Here is a 21,187-nt window from a genome sequence, read left to right on the forward strand (position 1 = left end):
GCAAACATCACTGGGGCCTTTTGTCACAGAAAACCGTGGGGAATTTTTACCAACTCTGAATTCCTGCTGAGAATTCACCTCCATTTAAAAGTTCAACCCGTATGGCTTAGTGAGGATGCTTAATAAGGTTAAATGCAGTACAGACAGTACTTCTGGTAGCAAAAAAAAGATGAATTTATTAGGCCTGCAGATCAGTAGATAAATTTCTCAAAGAGACTCTATAGCTATCTCTCTACTTGTGGATTAAACATGACTAGAATATTAAACATATACTCTGGCATGAGCATCTCAAGTCCTTACTATTAGACTATCTCACCCTTTAAAATGGGGTGGGTGTCAGGAGCAACTCTGGCACTTGCAGACTCCTGGGCAGTGTCTGGAAAGCCTGGAAAGAGAGTAACAGCTGGCAGGGGCCAAATGGAGTACATGTGAGTGCTCCAAGAATTCACTGGTAGGGCTGGTTGGAGTTAAGAGTACTCAGGAATGTTTTCCAACATCTGCTGTGAAGTAACCTAATGGCAGCAATGTCTGTACATGTCCCCCCATTACGTTTTTTTCTGGAAGTCCAGAGTCATGGTGGGGCAGCAGAAGAAACACAGACACACGGACATTAAAGCAGCTCAGGAAAATTCAGTTCTTGGGGATATTTCTTTATGGTCCAGCAGTAACTGTTGAACAGTACAGTCTTTAAAAATTTCTTCAGGATGTATACTAATTCTAAATGACACCAAGGCTCTGAAGATTATTGAATAATTTAAAAAAAAATTGCCTCCCCTTTTATCATGTTTAATACTCTGGTTTGTTTATTCCTGTGAAGGGAAAACAAAGGGGAAAATGGTGTTGGACCTATTGGTTTATATAAAAAAAAATTATTTAGTTTTCATATTTTTCACTGGGAGTTTAGCTTGAAAAGAATTAAGAAAATATTTTGATCTCTATCAGATAGAATAGAACAGCTGAAGGGAAAAATGGGAGAAGTTGTCTCAAAACACCTTCTTTTTCCTCTGATCCCAAGCTAGCCAGGCTGAGCAAGCCCTCAGCATGAACTGCAGCACAGTAAGGACTACAGAAATAAGAAAGACAAGTCCTCTAAGTGTCAAACCAAGCCGCTGCACACAAATTCTGTTTTCTGCTCAGCCTGACAAGCTCCTTTCTGTATCTCACCCAGACAGAAAGAGAGTATTAGCTCCAGGGAGGTATTTCAAGCAGCATGCCCAAAGAGAATCCTCAGTTTCTTATTTATTCTCTTGTACTGAAACAACATCCAACACCTAGACCCCAGAAAAGGATCTGGCTATTTCCTGGACCTCTAGGTTAAAAAATCCCCTTTTCATACATAAAACTTACATAACAACACTAGAAAGGTATCAGCAGGAATCCCAGCTGGCATTATTGTTACTGGCCACTAAAGAGAACCCTCCATTAACAACAACAAGGATAAGCTGGAGAGTAATTAATGCAAAAGGGCAGGTTTTAGAAACACATCGTTATTTGAGAGCTCCAGCCAATATTCTTACAAACCTGAGGAGTGACACTGTTCACATCTGTATGAAGATGTTGAACTGTACACAGCCCCAGTTCTGTTACATATTTTGCTACTTTTTTTTTTTTTTTTTTAAAAGAGTGGGCAGGATGAGACATAAAATTTTTACATATCAAGGGACAACCAACACAGATAAAGTCTGAAAAAAAATACAAAGAAATGAAGTTTTTGAGGGGTTTTGGAATTTAGTTTTGCAATTACATACAATTCTGCTGCTGCTTTTAGCCCACACTCCAATACTCACAATGCTGGAGTCCCAGTTTTCAGGGATTATACACAGAATTGAAAACATGGCCATTACTTGCCCTTCAAAGCACCTAAAAATTCAGGTGATGATACCTAACTACTTAAAAATTCCAGTCTTGGTGTGAAGATTTGCAAGTCTGTAGCTTCAGTGCCATCCTACGATGACACAATGGGATAACTGATGGCATAACTGATGGCTGGGATATCAGCAGTAGCACTGGATGGATTTTGCTTCAGCCATTCTCTATGACAGACAGCACAAGATGGGCCAAAACCTCTTCTCTTTGACCACTGGAATTGCACCACTGCATGTAACAGCCAAATCTGACACAGTGTTTGCCCTGGAAAGGAAAAGACTCAGAAGTCTCATATGACATGCTAAACTAGTCTCCTCTGGAGGTTTCAGCCAATCAATAAAATAACTGTCTTGGAGGATTATTGAATACATGATTTTGATGACATGGAGACTACAGCTGCTTCTGAGTGCCTGCCTATTTACTGATGGGTTTTGTGAAAAACAATCAACATAGCCTCTCCCTGCTGAGCCATGATAACCAAATAAAATTCAACTTTCACTCCACTGTGATCATAGAGTAATCTAAACACTGATCAATTCTCTCCCACCTTCCTTCCTTGCATTCTCTAATGCCATTAGAAACAGTCACAGTTATGGTATGGCTCAATGCAGCAAAAGCACAGGTAGGAGTACACTGGAGGATTTTTTGTTGCAAAGGTCTGGTACAGCAACCTTTTTAAAAATATAACTCCTCTTATATTTCTTTATACAGCACAAATATCTGCTATTCAAGTCAAAAGTCAAAATAAATAAACAAGTAAGATGTGGTGTAATGGTATCATTAAAAATAAGCACTTTTTGTTTTCAAAGAAATTAGCATGCCATCATAAATAAATAAATAAATAAATAAATAAATAAATAAATAAATAAATAGAATTACTGACAGCTCTGCCACACCAGCAGAAAAGGCAACATGGCAAAGGACTTGAGGCTGAGTACTGAGCACCGAGGCTGGGGTACTGGCTGTAGGCAAGGGCATCTTGAAGAATATGAAACAGCCTAACTGGCAGGGGGTTGGTTATGCTGCACAAACTGTTGAAAAAATATCACCCTACTGACAACAAAAGATGACCAGAGAATAACAGACATGAAGGCTTGGCAAGGGACAACAGGGAGAAGAAGATGGAAATATACTAGTGGCCACAGTAAGAGCTAGGACAAAATCTAGTTGCAGTGATAGATGACCACAATTCAATGACAGATTGAAAAGTAACCCTGACACTTTCATCCTTTGATTGCCTTCATCAACATTACATCTAGTCAATTCTTCATAGCCATCATTTTCATGTATCTGAAGATTTATCACTCATTTTTGAAAGGTAGTGTTTAATTTTGTGTCCTCTAGAAGCAATTAACTAAATCCATCTTCTGAATCTTCAGCACTGTTACTGCATTATTGCCGTGTTTTAATCGAATCCCTCCGAAGTGATCTGCCATTAAGTATGGATTCAGCATAACATTTTATTTCAGGTTTGCTCTTTTTATGATCATGAAGGGCACCACAATAACATGAATGTATAAAGAGACATAGGATTCAACAATGCCACACAAATTAGGGTACAGATGGCATTCAATGTCATGTAAATGTTAACAAATGGCATCTAGAGGTGCAAAGAATTTTAGAACTCATGTATTACCATATTTTGCAGTTTCAAGCCCAGGAGAGCTAGCTAATTGTGTGCCAAAAAGTAGCAAGCTATGTTTGCATTTCACTTCATTCAGTAGTGTTTTCAGAGAGAGGGATGGATCTGGTTTTCCTTACAACAGGCTTTTTGTTTGTTTGTTTTTGGTTTTTTGTTTGTTTGTTTTTCCGAGACTCCATATCCTAGGAAAAGGACTATAAAAATAATGATGAGAAAGACCCAGCCTCCTGCTTTCCAGCACAAAAGATGTGAATAATCAAGAGTCAAGAGGGATGAGAAAGAAAAATTGCAGAAGATTCATACAGGAGTCTCATGAGATTTGGTCACTTGCTCAAGCTATTAACAAAAATCATTCAGGGACTTGCAGGGAAAAGTAGCAGTAAATGACTGTGACTTCTGTCTTAAAGACAGCTGCTCAGTGAGCACTAGCAGTCAAATTAATGGATATACTTACATCTCAGTAGAGTAATTCTTTTTTCATTTAGACCACCTTGCTCATATAGAAACCTTTGTGCCAGCAGGTTGCTAAATGATGTGTCCATACATGTGTGTCTCTAAGTAACTTACAGAAATATAATGCAAGATTGTAAATGAGATCCTTATAGATGTGACTAATGAAAGAAAAGCATACCACCACAAGTGTTAGGGCTAGATGACTCCTTGAGGAAGGCTATGCAAAAGGGATTTTCTTTGGAGGTTAAAGCTTTTCTTTTTCATGTAAAGATCATGAAATCATAGAACACCAGCTCAGAAGGAATCCCATCTTCCAGATCACTCATGATGGTAATACACAGATATTTATAAAACCAATAAAGAATATTATACTAATGGATAACAAGATTACATTATGCAAACTTCCGGCTTCCCTTTCCAAATGACAGCACCAGCATCCAATTCAAAGGCACCCAATGCCACATAAATGGGTATGCTGGGAAAGACATACAGTATTAGCCTTGATGCAGTCAGGTTAATAATACATGAGCATGTGACTAAAGTGGGTCTACTGGAAAGATAAGCTGATCAACTACCTTAAATGCATTTGCTAATTCACTGCCCATCTTTTTATTCCTTTTTTTTTTCCTGTCCATTTAAGGGGGATGGTTTATAAAAAGAATTGCAGGCAGATAATAAGCATTTTTAAAATAGCTAAGTTATTCCCCAGCTAGCTCAACCATTTTTCTGCAGAAAAAAAAAAAAGGATGAAATGCCAAAGGAGGCACCATTTTTGATTAAAAGGCAATGAGATATTTCCTCCTTAAAATTGATTTCCCTTAATCACTTCTCGTTCATCACACAAACACACACAGCTACTGTTAACTACTTCTCAACACATTCCATAAGCCCTTACTGCCCAAGGACAACTTGCTTTCTCTGTCACACAAGGTCAAAGTGAAATCCAGTCTATCTCATCTGTGCAATTAATTTGCACCTACGTTCTAGGTACCTAACAAAGGCTGCTTATGGGACTTAGTTTGTTTTCACAAAGTAAGTATGCTGGAAGTCCTTCACCTATAGACCCTTATCTATCTAAACTGAAGTGAACAACATATCCTCTGAATTTAAGTGTGTGTAAACTGCCCAGTGTAGCTGTCCTGTGTTCCACCTCAAGCTCCTTCTTCTCTTCTTCAGTGGCTGTCTCTCACCCACCACATCTTTCTGCTCAGTCAGGCAGGTCACCATGCAGCATTTGAACTGCATGGAGTTTCTGTCAAGGGGCATGAAGCCAAGCAAGACCAAGAGACATAAACAAGTCTGCAACAGCAGCTTCCCAACATGCAGGGAATATCTGTCCACCTGTTTTCTCAAGGAGGAAAAAAAAAAAGAGCTGACAGCTGTGACACCAATGCAGGTGGCATTCACGTCACATACTGCCAGAGGGTCACAGATGAGCATTTGGCTTAAGCCACATTCACTGCGCAGAGAATGGAAAGAAACAAGGCACAATGAATTATCCACAAGCTCGTTGAGCTCTACAATGAGCTGTGTTCTTATACAGATCTGCCAATCAGATCAGCTGCATGGGCCTCTGGAGAGTCACAGCTCTCCCTCAAGAAATGACGGCTCAGTAACCTCACATGGATGCAATGAATTGCACTTTCTGCATAGATCTAACCTAACAAATGAAGTGAGCCAAGGAGTTTTCTTGTCTGAAGGACAAGTGTTGTTGCACAGCACAATTTGTTTCTATCTAGATTAACTTATTTCACAGCACAACTAGCTGCATCCAAGCTGCCAACCAGCAGTGGAGCTGGCATGTGCTGACCTCCAGGGAGTATCAAACCTGGGAAACTGCTGAGACAAATCCACGCTAGTGACTGACATACAGGTGCATGACTGAGCACAGGTGCTGTGCTCCAGCACGTAAGTACTGACATTCTACAGGTTATAAGGAGCACCACAACTCTGAAATTTAGCAGTGCCATAGTTTGCGGCTCAAAACCAAAACTAAGGGTTATATATACTGTTCTGCAAATCCTGAAGATCTCTTCCTTTGTAAAGGTCTAGTTGGTTTGGGAGATATTTTTGTTATCCAAATAGAAACCTATTGTACATGATTGGAAAATGCTTAGAAAGTCCAAATGAATAACATCTAAATAGCCTAGGAGATCAGAAGCTAAAGCAAATCACTTCTGATGCAGAGAAAAAAAGACCTGTCAACGTGTCATACTATGAAAAAAAGCTTAAATAAATTCTTTGTATCTTTAACAACAAGACTTACTGCATTACCCACTAATATGGAGAATTTAAATGCAATTTTGTGTCATCTAGCATTTTTAACTTCTAACTTTCAGTGCATTCTAAAAGGCATAAGAAAGCACCAGGAAAAATGGTCATCAGAAAACACCAAGAAAAATGGTCATATGTGTACAAAATAACATCTGATAAAGTAGGAAAATTAGTTTGCACTTTAGGCTTCAAAATCCGGAAGATTCGATTTCTTACTCTTCCTGAATTATTTCCCCACTGAAAAATGTGACAGGGGCTCTGATTCCCTGCACAGTCAAGTGCAACTCCTGGAAGGCAAAGCCCTCAGCTTTTTGATTGTGCTTCAGCCCAGTCCAAAAGCAGGAAGGACCCTGCCCAGCAGAGCTCAGGGGCACCTGCACTGGATTACAGCTCAACCTTTGACACTGCAGCTAAGCAAGGAGCTCACATGCTAAAGCCCTGATGGGTAAGTAACAACCAGAATGGGAAACTGTAAAATATCCCTCATGTGAACAAGACATAGTTTTGGGAATGAAGCTCTTCCTTTCAAGTGACTTTAGGGTTAACAGGCCAGCAGAGTAAGACAGTGGGGCTATCTTGTATCTCAATTCAAAGAACAAGGGATGACCTATTTTTAATCACATGGATTTGAGCTTACTTTCAAAGCATGTCTGTCCTACATGTATTTTGATTCAGAATTCGCACAAAATCTATATGAAAAACTCTCTGCAGTTTGCACTGTGCACAGAATTCACATGCAGGGCATTGACCTACTGGCTAATACTACTTAGTCAACTAAAGCTCAGCTTTGTACCAGTTCAGGGCTGTCTTCTAATTTTCTTCAAAAAGGCAGGTTAAGAAGGAGCAACAGGTGGAATTCATTCCAACATTAACTGGAAAAAAGCATCTATCCTAAGTCAGTCAACTCCTCTCATTGTCTTCTCTGTCCCATTACCCTACTATACCTCCAGATAGGTACCTCAGGAGGGCCAGCCATCCTTGTCTTAAATACCTGTTTTAGAACAAAAAATACTCCCTTATGGAAGTGCTCCTCTCTGTTAAAGGGCACTCTGATGATCAATCAGCTCTGGCTGGAGGCTGATCATACACCAGATAACCTATTTAAAGCTTGTGAGACAAGTCTTATTCTGAGACCTAACTCCCCCTGGTACAACCACTCTGTACAGAGCTCCATGTTGACATAACCTCACAGCATCCAGAAATTCTACTAGCTGCACCAGAGGTACCTCTGGCATCTCTGCAGAGTGCTGTATTGTGCCATGGAGACATACCCATGAACTAATGAAAATTCAACATTCATATTAGTATTAAGAAAAAGTCATTAACTGCTATTGAACTGCCAATTATCCAGTGTAACTGCAGACCTCCCAGCACAGCTGTTTTATCTTCCCTCTCTGCTGCGTGCAATATTACATTCATATTGCAGATTACATTATCACAGCGACCTGTAACCAGCTCCTAACTGCTGAGAGAACAAATTATTTTGCCAAAGTTATCGGTTCAAATCTGTAATAGTGAATAATGAATTAGACATGCCCAGACTTGGGGATTTTTTTCCTTGCAATATCTGTAGTTATGAGGAACTGTGACATTCAATTACAAATATTAAATAAACCATCACTTTGAAATTATTCTTCTTCCAGCTATTTTTTATGACTCCATGTCACAGGAGAGAAAAAAAGAAATTTTGTCCTGGATAAGCTAAAACCCCTAATGGTAGCTTAATATTATTCAGCCTCTTCCACTGAAAGTTTTTTATTATCCTTCAGTATTGATGGATTGCACTTGATACTACCCAAGTTTAAATTCTTTATAGAATCATATCTTTATTAAAAGAAAAAGTGGGGAAAAGTGGATTTTTACTAAATCATCCCAGTGCTCTGGTGCCACCTAAACAAAAGGTACTCTCTTCAAGTTACAAATCACTGGACATGGTAAAAGTAACCTAGAGAAGTAGTAACTTGTCTATCGGTCTCCTCCCCAAGTATCCACCACCAGCAAGTGGCAGAGTCAGGACATTTGGCACTGAGGACTATTGTGGCAGTTGTGTCATGGAAGATTCTACGTTTGCCTCTTGTCTTCTGCCAAGCATGACATAGCCTGCCGTGCCTTTATCAAATTGCTAAGCTTTCTGTATCACTAAAGACATTAAACTATCTAAATAAAAATTCAGTTCACTTAAAAAGATCTTCATATAAATATCCCTCTTTCCTTTATCTCTTTTCTTTCTGTCTTCAAGGGATGAAAAAAATTGCTAGGTATAGAGTAGGTAAAAATTCATAAAGTTTCTGTCAATTTTCCATTCCTGTTCACTTAAATTAGTGCACTTCTTCATTACCTGGGCATGATAAAAGTCTTTCAGCAGAAGTAAAAATATATAATGATTACATGCACAGAAGTCCTGACCTTGCAGCTTCATAACATTTTTCAATGGCTACTATGTATATTTGAAAGAACATACATGTGACACCTGGTGCAGTGGATGCAAAGGTATTAAGAACACAATAAAGATTTATATATGATGTTGGTGACCAATGACATCTCAGCTGGCAAGGCATATACTTATGGCACTGGCATTTATTTACAAATGTCCTATGGGAAACTTCTCATCTTCTGAGGCATCAGCATGATACCAGCAGGAGCAGCTGAAACCACACCAAGACACACTTGTGAGCACTGACAGAAATAATAATGAAATCAGAGCAGAGATTCACAGAAATAGAGTGCTGGAAAACAGCTCAAAGCATCAGCTAGCCCAGCCTCCCCAAAGGCAAGAGCAACACCACTGGAAGAGGTATTAATGAAATCCCTTCTTGAAAACTTAAAAAAAAAGGAGATGCTACAAAAAATGCAGTTACATAAAAACCAATTTGAAATCAATTCCCTAATTTCTTCAGGTTTTACCTCAATTGGTTCAAAAGATCAACTGATGATCATTCTCTCAGTGCCAGCATCCTACTTATTGAGAACTTTTATTTCTTCTCCCCATCCTATCTTTCAGTGTTATACAAACCCATTTACTACAACATCACTGCATATGCCCTTTTTGTAATTATTTTAATGAGAAACCTTTTTTTTCTGTTCCTTACACCTCCTGCTTCTTTCCATTTCCCTGAAAGCCAATGAGGAAAACACCGGACACAGCATTCTTGCTCAGGCTTAACTAATGACAAAGCAAACTCTGTGTCTTGTGAATGACACTTCTATTTATGTACCCCAAGGTAAGATGTGTCTTTCTTCAATTATACTGCACCTGTGACTTTTTCACTTGCTTTAGATTTTGGTCCAATAAGACTTTTTTTTTAGTGTCCTACTGTTTAGCCAAATCTTTATCATTTTAAATAATGGATTCATCATTCCTTATATAATACAGCACTTCATGCTTGCTCCCTCTTTATTTGGGCTATTTCTCTAGTTTGTAAACATTATTTTGAATCCTTTTTTGTCCATGGAATACTTGCAATTATTCCAGATTGATGTCATCACAGATCACATCTATTTCATCATCCAAGTCTGGCTGATTCAACGCTGGCAGCTGGAGCTGATTTTTAAATAGTCTATTGGCACCTGCCAGCAACATTCACTACCTCCCTGTCTCTGGATGAGGAGGTATTCCTTCCCCTTCAGGGTAGCTGCTTTCCACTGCAGATAAGCAGAAGCCTGTCATCAATTCCCCTGGACAAACAGGATTCATTTCCCTATCCATTTGTTACAAGCACTTCTTTCTCTCTCTGTCAATAAGAACTATGAAACATGACAGAGATGGAGAGAGAGAGAAAGTGAGGCAGGCTGGGGGAGTTCATAGGTACTGGTCTGAGGAAGAAAAACAGAGGGAGACAAGGCAGAGGATGGGTGATCTTGTGGCCAGCTGGTAACTAGAGAGCAGGTGACCTGTAAGATGGACTATCCTCCAGGATCAGTGCCTGCTGCTGCACCCCTCTGGTAGTGGATGGATGCTGGCTCATCACCAGCACACTGACAGCACTCTTTGTAGGGCTGGCCTCAGGAGATCCTGCCCTGCTTGGGCACTACTTCTTTCTGCTTCCTTTCCCCCCCCCCCCATATTATCTATCAAATACATGTATGTATGTATATATATATCAAACATATACACACATATATGCAAAATTATCTATGTGGTCTTTCAACCACAGTACGATCTACTATTCTCCCTAAATACATTAAATTATAAAAAAGCAAAATCAGATGATAAAGTTACATATTCTGTTTTATACTCCTGTGATTTGTGAACTAGTATTAGGCACTGCACACATGGATCTTTTTCTAGCTAGAAAACATGTGTTTGCAATATGATTATGTAACCATTGTATCAGAACAACTCCTTTAATTTCTCCATCTGAATATTCAAAGCAAAGTTTGTCAAAACTTGGTCATGATTTCCTGCAGGAGGTAATATCCAGATTCTGCCTGCAAAATATTTAGGAAATATCTGTTTATGGCAGGAAATATAAGGTACATTTCCGGTTGGAACCACAGGTTACATTTCACTGTGTGTACTGAAAAATGAACCAAGTTGCCTTGGCTCTCTCCATAGCCATTCAGGAAACAAGGACACCTTCCAGAAATATTAACCCTTCAATTTTAAAAATAACAACCACACAGACATCTAAGATATCTGTTGTAAATTAGTGACTGTCTCCTTTTTCTGATTCCAGAGGGAGCCTGGAGGATAGGCTTTGGCTGTACATCTAAGGAACAATTCAGCTACCTCAGCAAAGGTGTCTGGTGCCATTTTGGATGCCTGGATTATGCAGGACCCCTGTCTAGGGCTGGCAGGTACTGCAAAGGATCTATGCAGGTTCACTTAAGTTCTAGAGAGGCAGCTGGAGTCCAAACAAAACACCTTGAGACGCCTAAAATATCTAAGAAGCACTATTACATTGCCTTTTTTATTTTAAGCTCTCTTGCTTGCTTCACCTGTATTGACAAGAACAAGACTCAGTTGTTTAAATTTCAGGAGCTGGTGCTGTGTCTAAAACCTGGGCACAGAGACATGGCAGAGGATTTGCAGGAGATCTGCACCAACCTGGACAGGAAACAGGAGGACAAGTATGAGACTGTGAAACCAAAATGACAGTAAGCACCTTTGCCCAAGCATCCACATCCTGTTCTAGATCTCCATTAACTGCACTTGCAGAGTTTAGTGATCCAGCTCTCACTTAGACATCTAATGCTAAAAATCTCAATTTACATAACTGGAATCCACCAATTTTTTCATCATAAAAAGTAAGATGTGACAGATTTCATTAAGAGAAGCATGACGTTCTGAGCCCTCAGAACTTCAGGTGAAGTATGAATTAATTAACCTTAAAAAAATTATTTGTGTATCCCTGTCAAGGAAAATAGACACTATTTAGTCTCAATGAGTAGTAACTTCAGTCAACCTTAGGGCAGCAACTAAAACAGCTTGTCAGAAAGATGTCAAAATTGCTTTAAAAATCAGCAGGCACCCAATGATGTCCATATGCATACTTGCAGTTTTGTAAAGGCACGTGCATAAAAATAAAAATTACAGTGTTAGCATAGAAGAGATTACATCTTTTTTAGAGTGACAGCATAGAATAGATGACATCTTTTTCAGAAACAACAACTCATCTGTTTTAAGGTCTGACTTTATGTCAAACTAATTTTCTGACTACAGTATTCTCAAAACAGCAGGGTGACTATATAGCAAATGATGCTTCCTGGGTTTTGCTGGTTTAATTTTATACAAATTAGAGCCTTTGAGAAACCCTAGATGGACAACTCTGAAGTCCTCTCTATAAACAAAGACAATGCAGGCAGCACTTCTGAGAGCAGTAGCCCATTTCCTATTCTCTGCAAAACATTATCTCTAAGAAGAAAGGTTCCTTTTTGCACTAATACCCTTGTTTTCTCCATCCACTTTATAGCATTATTTCCCATAAACTATGAAACACCTTCTAAAATTATAGTAAAATGAGAGTACAGTACTTTACTCTTCCAGCTGTAATGATGACTTTAAAGAGGGGGTTATTTGGAGATTCAAAGCATTGATTATTTAACTTCCTAAGATACAGAAGCATTTAGATGCTTGAAAATTGAATGCCTGGAACTAACACATTTGATTCACAGACCAAACATTCAAGAAGGATCAGACTGTTAAAAAAATTGCAAATTGAGGTCACTTGTCGGAATGGAAATAGGCTGACATACTAGTAAAAGCACAAGAACTATTTATTTTTCAATTCATGTCATGTGAGCAAAACACCTAAAAACACAGCAAAACCAAAATACAATCAACCTGAATAATGAAAAATGATAAAATTTATGGCTAAATACTTGAAACCTGGCAACAGTAATCTTCCATACTCTTAAGCTGTAAGATGACTTACAGTATATTTTTTATTGATGGGTATTTTGTTTGGAGATTTATATTTCTGTACAATTTATAGTGGTTTTAAATGCAATTATTGGTGGTAGGCACAAAAATAGGTAGGTGCTTAAGCATCCAGTTACACATATCATTTGTGAAATAGGAAAATAATTATGGGGAAGAATGTACAGGTTAAGCAGGGGAGTAAAGCACACTGACATATAGATATAGACACATGTGCAGGTAATTTACAGACTGCAGCCCTTCCCTGAGCAATGCACTTCTTATATGCAACTTCATTAATTCCCCCTTGCTACCATATATATGTAACTTAAAGTATAAATATCTAATCATGTGATTTTTATAACATACAGGTTTGCAATTTCACTAATGCTACTCAGTATTTTCAAGATGTTGTGAAATCAAACAGAAACTGCTTATTTACAACTTTTCAGTAAAACAAGTTGATGGTCTGCAATCCTGATACTTGCATCTGTCCTCCTGATCCAGCCTAGCATTTCAGCATCAAAAATAAAGGGAAATGTTAATTGTTTCATCTATAACCCAAGGAAGATGTACATGGCTATCAGTAAGTCTATTCTAAAAAATATCTACAGGTACCCTGGATGTATAGGCAAAGGACTCCTAGTGATTTTCAACAGAAAGACTAAAACTGCACAAATAAATTTTTAAAATGCTGGAAAGCTTAATAAACAGCTAGTAAATAAAGATTCATAGAGGAATATATTATATATAAACCTACAGTTTTATTATGAATAGAAAAGAGCATGATACAAGCTGTAATTCCTGTTACAAAGAACTGTCATCATGTCACTGAAAGGAATATTACAGGCTGCCTAGAAAGTAGCATAATAAAACTTGCTGTAATAACATTTTATTTATGTCCATAAAATTGAAGAATGGTAAATCTCTGGTTATTTTATTTTTAATACAGAGATGAATTTTAACAAGCTAATTTATAAAAGGTTACACCAGTGTCTAGATTTAAATCAAAGGAATTAATGTCCACACTACCACAGTTCACACAGAGAAATTCTTGTAACACATTTCAATAGTTGATGAGGCTAAAGGTCAACACTCACAATATCTGTTTAGAATTAAATGAAAGAATATGCCAAAGTTGAAAAGTTTAGTTGGCAATCAGAATGAAGTTCAACAGCTATGCCTCAGTTCTTCAAACTAACTAGGCCTTTTTCTCCTGTCCAAATTACTACTTAGAATAAATACTTGAGTAATCTTGAAAAGCTCCTTCTCTTCATCCTTATTCGCTGTTCACTGATAGATACTCAAGAATTCTTGCAGACCAGTAAGAAGTTACTTAAAACAAGTGAAGTAACCAACTCAGGTAGTACATGAACATAGCTGTGCCTAGTCAGAGATGACTTCTTTTCCTGGCATGTGAGACAAGCTTAGCTGAAATTCTGGTTGTAGTAGGGTGTTCATTAATCAGAAGCCCTTCCTGCTCATTCTTCCTGAAGTAAACTACTACAGTTTTTATAGTAAAGGTACTCTAGTAACTTGCTTCAGAAACACATCATTTCTTTCTGTTGCAAGATCTGTATTGATGTTTTTCAGATTTTGCGTTGCTCCATGAGAGGGCAAAGAAAAAAAGCTGACACTTCTCTACAGCTGCTCTGGCAACTAATGGGCAAGAGTGGGCACTGACTCCTGGGGCAGCTGGTAACTTAAGCACTTGGTACACTGACACACAGTTTGGGGACAAACTGACCATCTTCTTGAGGAGCTCCTGTATCACTGAGCATCTGATTACCCAGCCTACCATAAGAAGCAGTGTAATTACTTACTTTTCTTTAGACCCTTGCTACAGTGGGTTGGACAAGTTGTTATTTAAACCTAAAAGGCTTTCCTGCAGCTAGGAAAAAAGAAAGAAAAACACAAAAAGCAGCATACATTCCTCATTTTCTTTCCAATCTCAGTATGCCTTTCTCTGATATTTATTGCCTCTCTGGCACTTCACATACACAGTATTATATATACTAATTTAATGAGTCATGTAATGCTTCCCTAAGACTGGAACATATCCAGAGGTGGGGAAGGTGGCAGTGGGGATAGTGAAGTCAGATTTTTCAATTACACTTCAGAGAGAAGCTTTCATTCAGCTCCCATTTTCTTTCACTTGAGAAGAAATCCTACAGGTACAGAAAAGCCTGTCAAATACATGAGGTGACACTGCAGTTGCCTGAATCTGCATGAAGCTTAAGACAAACTCTTGTAAGAACTATCTCATTTTTTTCCCTCCTGAATGAGTAGAAAGGCTGCCATTGGTGACACTTTTAACTGCAGACAGGCAACTGTATCTCTGTCAAAAAGGTTTTTTAGAAGATGAGAAGTAGAGCAAAAGTTTCTCTCTCAGAATTTCAAGTAGAGGGAGTGAAAGCAGTGGCAGGATTATTGAAAATACAGGGAACATGTATCAAGACAAGATACACCAGCATATAACACTGCAACAGTGCATTGAAGGAGAGGTAGTGCAGGGTTAGTGTCGTATGTACTACGAGAGAGCTCAGCTTCCGAACGTATACATATTATTTTTAATGCCATAAATGTAACTCCAGCATTGAAGAGTGACTGGTCTTTCTACACGAGGTTTGCAAAAGGAAGAATACAAGGAAAAAAAAACTGAGACACAGAGAGAAGGAGTAACGTGCTGAGGAACAGTAAAAATCCACTTCCGATTTAGGATTAGGACAAGAAACAGAAATTGTAGCTTCTAACATTGAATCATCAAGGTATACAGACGAGAGGCTCAAAACGCAGAAAAGCACTAAACACCTCCCTGTCCATCGGTGAACACGACATCCCCACACAGCATCACTTTCCGAGACTAGACTACTATTCCTCCCAAGTCCATTCACAACCGCGCCGGCTCTGGGTGCTCAACAAGCCTTAAAGCACTCGCACATGTCAGAGTTTACCCACAGACAAGCTGGGCTGCTCGGTTTTTTCACCCTGAACCGCGCAAGAAGCAGGGAGATGCCGATAGCCGCGGCCCTCCATCCATCACCGGCCCCATCTAGTCCGCCGGCCGCCGCCAGCCCGCCCCGCATCCCGCCCCGCATCCCGCCGGCGGCGAGGCCGCGGCAGGTGCCGGCGGAGCCCAGCGAGCTCCGGCCGCCCGGGGATACGGCAGCAGGAGAAGGCGGGCTGGTGCAAACCGGCGGCCCGGCACACTCGCGGAGACGGCCGCCGGCAGTGAGAGTGGAAAAGGGGGGAAGGAGGAAAGCGCGTCTCCAGGGAAATAAAGTTTTCAAGCGAAGAGGGCAGCGCTCGGAGCGCCGCGCAGCCCCGCCGCCGCCCGCCGAGACAGCAGCGACTTCGTGAGAAACGAGGGACGGGAAACGGGCGGCCGTGACCCGGGCGACAGCCCCGGCTCGCCCGCTACTCACCATGTTGACTTCGGAAACCATGTCGATGCTGGCGATGTCGATGTTCATCCCCACGCACACGGGCGGACCTGCAAGCAGAGCAGACCTTTAGCCGGCGGCGAGAAGTGCCGCGGCAGCGCGGGCGGGGTGGCCGGACCCGCCGTGCGGGAGCGGCGGCAGCACCCGAGACAGCTGCGGGGGAGGGGGAGATCGCCGGGCGGCGAGCCCTGGCAGGGCGACTCACCTCCGAAATCCGGCCGGAGGCGGATGTCGTAGCCCTTCAACAATTTATCCACGGTTTCTTTCACGAAGGACATGTTGCCGGGATCGTTCACACTGTGGGGAGAAAGAGACGCGGGTGTCGGGCGGGAGAGGCAGAAGCCGGGGTGCGGGGGGCCAGGGGCGACGGCGGGAGCGGGGCGGGAGGGGGAGGGCGGGGGGAGCGCATCAGCTTGTTCCCCTGGAGAAACGCATCCCGCGCCGCCGCCGGGGCACGCTGGCTCCTACCTCTGGGCGCAGCAGACCACGGCCACCAGGACGGGAGCAGAGAAGATCCCGAAGATCCTGCCTCCCCCAAAGCCCCACATCCCTCCGCTCCAGGCTCCCTTCGCGCAGCAGCAGCAGCAGCAGCCGCCGCCGCGATCCGGCTGCCCCGGCTGCTGCTGAGGAAGAGGCGGAGGCGACAGTCCCCGTTCTCCCCCCACCTCGCCCTCACCCCCCCAAAAACAAAAAATCCCCCACCCCCTGCCCCGGCACCACCACCCGGCCCGCGGGAGCCGCCCGCGCACCCGGCTGCGCTCGCCCCGCGGCCGGACGCCGCCGAGCCCCGGAGGAAGCTGCCCTCCGCCGGAGCCCGGCCAGCCGCCTCCCCTCCGCCCGCCGCCGCCCGCCCTGCCGCCTTCCCGCCAGCCGGGAGGGGAGGGGACGGAGGGAGGGCGCCGCCGTCCCTCCGGGCGGAGAGCCCGAGGTGGGGTGGCGGGGGAGCGGGGCTGGCGGGGCCGGGACCGGCAGCGAGGGGCGGTGGCTCCCGGGCACCGCCTCGGGGCACGCCCGACCTCGGCACGGCACCGGCCCCGCGGTACCCGCCCGGAGTCGGCGATGGTCACCGGCAGCCCCCGCGGGGTCTCCCCGCAGCCGGCTCCTTCTCCCCGGGGTAGGAGCGAGACAGCGGGGCTGGGGCAGCCCGCAGGGGCCACCCTGGAGCCGGGGGAGCAGGGGCTGCCCGACGCCGTGCTTCTGCCCGCCTCTGCCCCTCGGCCTGCCGCTCTGTTTTGGGGGACTGTGCCCACCTGGCCAGTGGCGACTCCTGGGAGCGATGCCCGGGGTGAGCCGCTGGGGCGGGAGAAGGAGCTGGCCCGGGAGCCCTGCCTTGACTTGCAAGGGCCTGAAGCTGACTCTGCCGCGGCCAGGGACGTGGTGTGCATGTACGGGTGCCGGGCCTGAGGCTCCCTTTAGCCGTGCCTGCGGGACTGCCAACTGCACGGACCGAGATGGACTTGCTTTGCCAGGCAGAAACTCTGCTGGGTTCAAAACGTGTAGCCAGGCTTGTCAAACGGGACAGTAGTGAAGGGACATGGCACTGGTACCAGAGGTGTAGGGTAAGAGTTGTCTCCTGTGAGCTTCTGGATGCTCTCAACTTTGTATAAAATATTGGTTGGGGGAAGACAGCACAGTTGTTATTATTTTTAATCTTCTTCCATGCTAATTAGTACTTTCAGCGGGACTTATTGGCATGGAAACAGAAGAATGTTGACTTAGGGATATTGGCTTTGGTTGCAGAGGCAGCTCCTCACCACCTCACCAGCTCCTCACCATGCTCTATGAAAGTACAGACATGCCCTTGTTCAGCTTCTGATTCTGGTTACATTGCAATCAATGGCCACTGGCCCATGACAAAGCACAACATTTCAGTAGCCAAGAAAGAAAAGCTTTTTCTTTCTTTTGTACTTTTTCTCTTAACACCTTTTTTCCCTTCCACACATTCTCTTCCTTTATAGAAACTGCTGTGAAAAGGATGGACATTGAGTAATGCCATGCTGTTAGGTACAGGTGAGAAAACATGGACGGCTTTTCCTCTCTCCTCAGCAAATTATTGAAAAGAAAGACAAGTGCAATCCGTTGTCCTGACCTTGTTGCTGTTACAGTTAATAATAGAGATCCAAATAAAAGATGGAGCGGTCTCAGTTTTAAAAACAATATCAAGCTCTATAGGCAATGCAGGAAAATGTAAGAGTAAGAGAAACTGAATGTTGCCAAATCTTGTGATTTCATGTTAATATTTAGATTTTTAATAGTGCCATAGTTACTATGATTATAAAGTAAGTGAAAATCTTAGCATTTATTTAAAAACCTTCTTAGGGTTATGATGAAAGCTTGAGAATTGTGGCATGAAGCATACATGACTCAAGGGCTCAAAAATGAAAAGCCAAATAATAAGTAACTATGTAAGTAATTTAAAGGCCCTGGGTCCTGATGGTTTTTTTTTAATGCTATAGATGGCCAGTATGGAAGACCAGTTCTTTCAAAGTCTTCGGAGGGAGTGAATGTAGGAAAGGGTACTAAGTCAATTCTGTCCCCCTAAATTCTGAAAGAAAGTATTAACACCAAAGAAAATATTTCCTATGAAGAGTTTAACGTGGTTTAAAAGCACATTTAATCACTAATAACTTTTCATAAATAGATTGTCAGTTTTATAACAGAAATAAAAAAAGTTAGAGAGCACTATTTCTGATTAATATGCTATCCTGGTTCTTTGGAAACATACTTGAGGTAGGAATGAATCAACGGTGCTGTAGAGTCTGTCATATTTTATCACACTTCATTTAAGTATTTGTCTTCTTGATCTTACAGAGCAACCATTTACTTGGGAACAGCATAAAGATAATCTAGGCTGGAGCTGATGGAACATGGAAGTATTTGGAGGGTTATGGAGCTTTTGTTCCTTGGGACTCTGGGTTCAATTAGGCTTAGCAGTAACTGAAAGAGGTTAAAAGCTATAAACAATCAATGAATTTCATGAAAGGTAAAAATCATCTTGACTTCTCTGTGACATGGCACTTGCAGTTAAAGTAACACTGTGGGTTTTCTCTGCAGGAAAGTCTCACAAATAAGCCTCTGTGGTAATGGACTGGAGGTGAGACCCAGCAATGACCTGCACCAGGCACAGTATTAAAAGAAATAGTGGAAGCCCAGGCTTTTGGGAAGCTATTTTATATGGCCAAGAAGGAAAAAATGGGTATAGGAATAGATTCCTTGTCCTGCCCCAGGATTCAACATCCTGACTTTGCTTCCGGATTTTGGCTCCCAAACATCTCCTTTCAAAAGGCAAGCAGGTTATTTCAAGGCATGCCTGGAAGGAATCTGGGCACTTTTATTCACTAAAGCAAAACAAAGCATCCAGTCACAACCTGTAGATTGTCCATCCAAGAAAATCCCAAGGATGTGTCTCCTGAGATAAGCCCAGACTCCAGGATCTCAGGGTAAACTTTAGTTTTTTGAAATGTCCAGGATCTCAGGGTAAACTTGTTTTTTGAAATGTTCCACTTTTCAGCAAATAGTTAAGTAGGGGAGAGGGAAGGAGTTAACATTACTCTGTGGCCTAGTGGTTTGGCTGTTGTCTGGGAAGTACTCTTATTTCATAAATAATCCAGAGATTCATGAATTAATTACTGGGTAAAATAAATGTTCAGTGGTATAAGGAACAAAACCCAATTCTCTCCTCCCTTTAGGTGCCTTCATCATTGCTCATTCTCTCTCCTTGCTCTTTTTTCAACGTACTGTCTTACTGTCCCAGTAAAACTATCCCTGTAAAATATGAGACTTTGAACATTGTAGCTCAGGGACTAAAATTCATCACATTTTCTACAACTTTGGTGAGTGTTCCAGCCTCTGAGCCACTGGACAGTTAAGATCTATGCTCCTGATCAAATTTTTTTCGATTAGGTAAGCAAGCGTGTGTTCTTTACTTCGTCAGCATTGCTAGTATTGTAAAGGCTACTTCAACAATGGTTAAGTCTAAACTGCAAAGGTGAGCATTATGTGTGAAGGAGCAAAAGGACTGTCCTTGCTCCAGTGCAAATAAGTGTGGAAGAATACAACCAGCAAGCCTACACATGAAAGAAGTCCTTGGGGGAAGTTGGATTATAGTGGATTCATCAACTAAGTCCGGGTTAGCAGAGGGTACAGACAAAACTCATTGCTGAGGATCTGATATCCATGCCATACACATTTGTTGTTTTGAGTTTGATTTTTTTTTTAGTCACTAGACTAAATGCTCATTAGGAGTTAAGCAATGTGCTGCTGGGGTGCATTTTTCTGCTTACAAAAGCAGTTTGAAAGGAGTCATGTTCATGTACTCTGAGACTGCTCTGAGATGTGAAACAAAGCACGGTAAGTGGGAATGATCAAGTGATTCGCTTTGCAAGCACAGTCCTGGTCTGCAGTAAAATGCTATGTAGTTGCATCCATCATCTCATTTCAGAAGGAGCTGGAACAGAGCACACTCACCCCTTGTCAAAGGACAGAAATGGTTGAAGGCAGTGGGATTGGAATGAGAAGCGACTCAAAATTTTGGAACAAGTTCCAGTTTCCTTCATCATTGTCAGTACTAATGGAGATACAGCAGAGGAGGCAATGACAGGAAGGCTAGAGAAGAGGCCAGGTCTGCTCACAACTGATGCATTTGCAGTACTACCACTATCAGTCACCAGATGAAGGAGAAAGCCTGGCTTGGGAATCAGGGAAGAAGTATTTGATCACAGCATGCAATACATCACTGAACTCCTGCAATGGAAAGTGGTGCTAGGGGTTTACCTGACAAAATGGACTTAACTCCACTTAGAGACTGAGGTCAGAATCACTTATCAAATATTTTCTTTTTAATTTTTCTTTCTGGCTTGTCTGTCATTTAACTGATTTTGACAAAGATCCACTCTTATCCTGATGCAAACTGCAATCACAAGGGGTTCAGAGATACAAAAGAGAGAGAGAGAGACTGAAACTAAAAGTAAGTGGGAAGAATTGCTGTTATGGCTGAAATGTTGTCTTCTGAGGAACAAAGGACATTAATCTTACTAGGCTGAGACCCATGCTGCTGCTTACCTACACTGCCTTGCAGCAATTTTAATAGCCTGCTGGTTTAACCTGCTGAGAAGGTGTAATTAATAAAACTGGCTGGGAAAAAGTACACAA

The 21,187-nt window shown here is 42.0% G+C and overlaps 1 protein-coding gene across 2 annotated transcripts in view; it reads right to left on the reverse strand.

Moving 5' to 3' along the window:
- The window catches only part of GABRB3 (gamma-aminobutyric acid type A receptor subunit beta3), a gene marked incomplete at both ends in the record, with an annotated part of 192,537 nt that overhangs the window by 95,325 nt on the left and 76,025 nt on the right, over window positions 1-21,187 (reverse strand). The window contains 3 exons of one of the 2 annotated variants that reach the window (XM_084226415.1): window positions 16,019-16,086; window positions 16,242-16,333; window positions 16,505-16,584. In XM_084226415.1, coding sequence (XP_084082541.1) covers window positions 16,019-16,086; window positions 16,242-16,333; window positions 16,505-16,584 — 240 coding nt within the window. Of the gene's footprint in view, window positions 1-16,018; window positions 16,087-16,241; window positions 16,334-16,504; window positions 16,585-21,187 lie in introns of those variants that run through there. The other variant, XM_084226416.1, reaches the window with a different exon arrangement.

The sequence above is a fragment of the Fringilla coelebs genome, assembly GCF_963513975.1.
Source record: "Fringilla coelebs genome assembly, chromosome: 2".
Taxonomy (NCBI): Eukaryota; Metazoa; Chordata; class Aves; order Passeriformes; family Fringillidae; genus Fringilla; species Fringilla coelebs.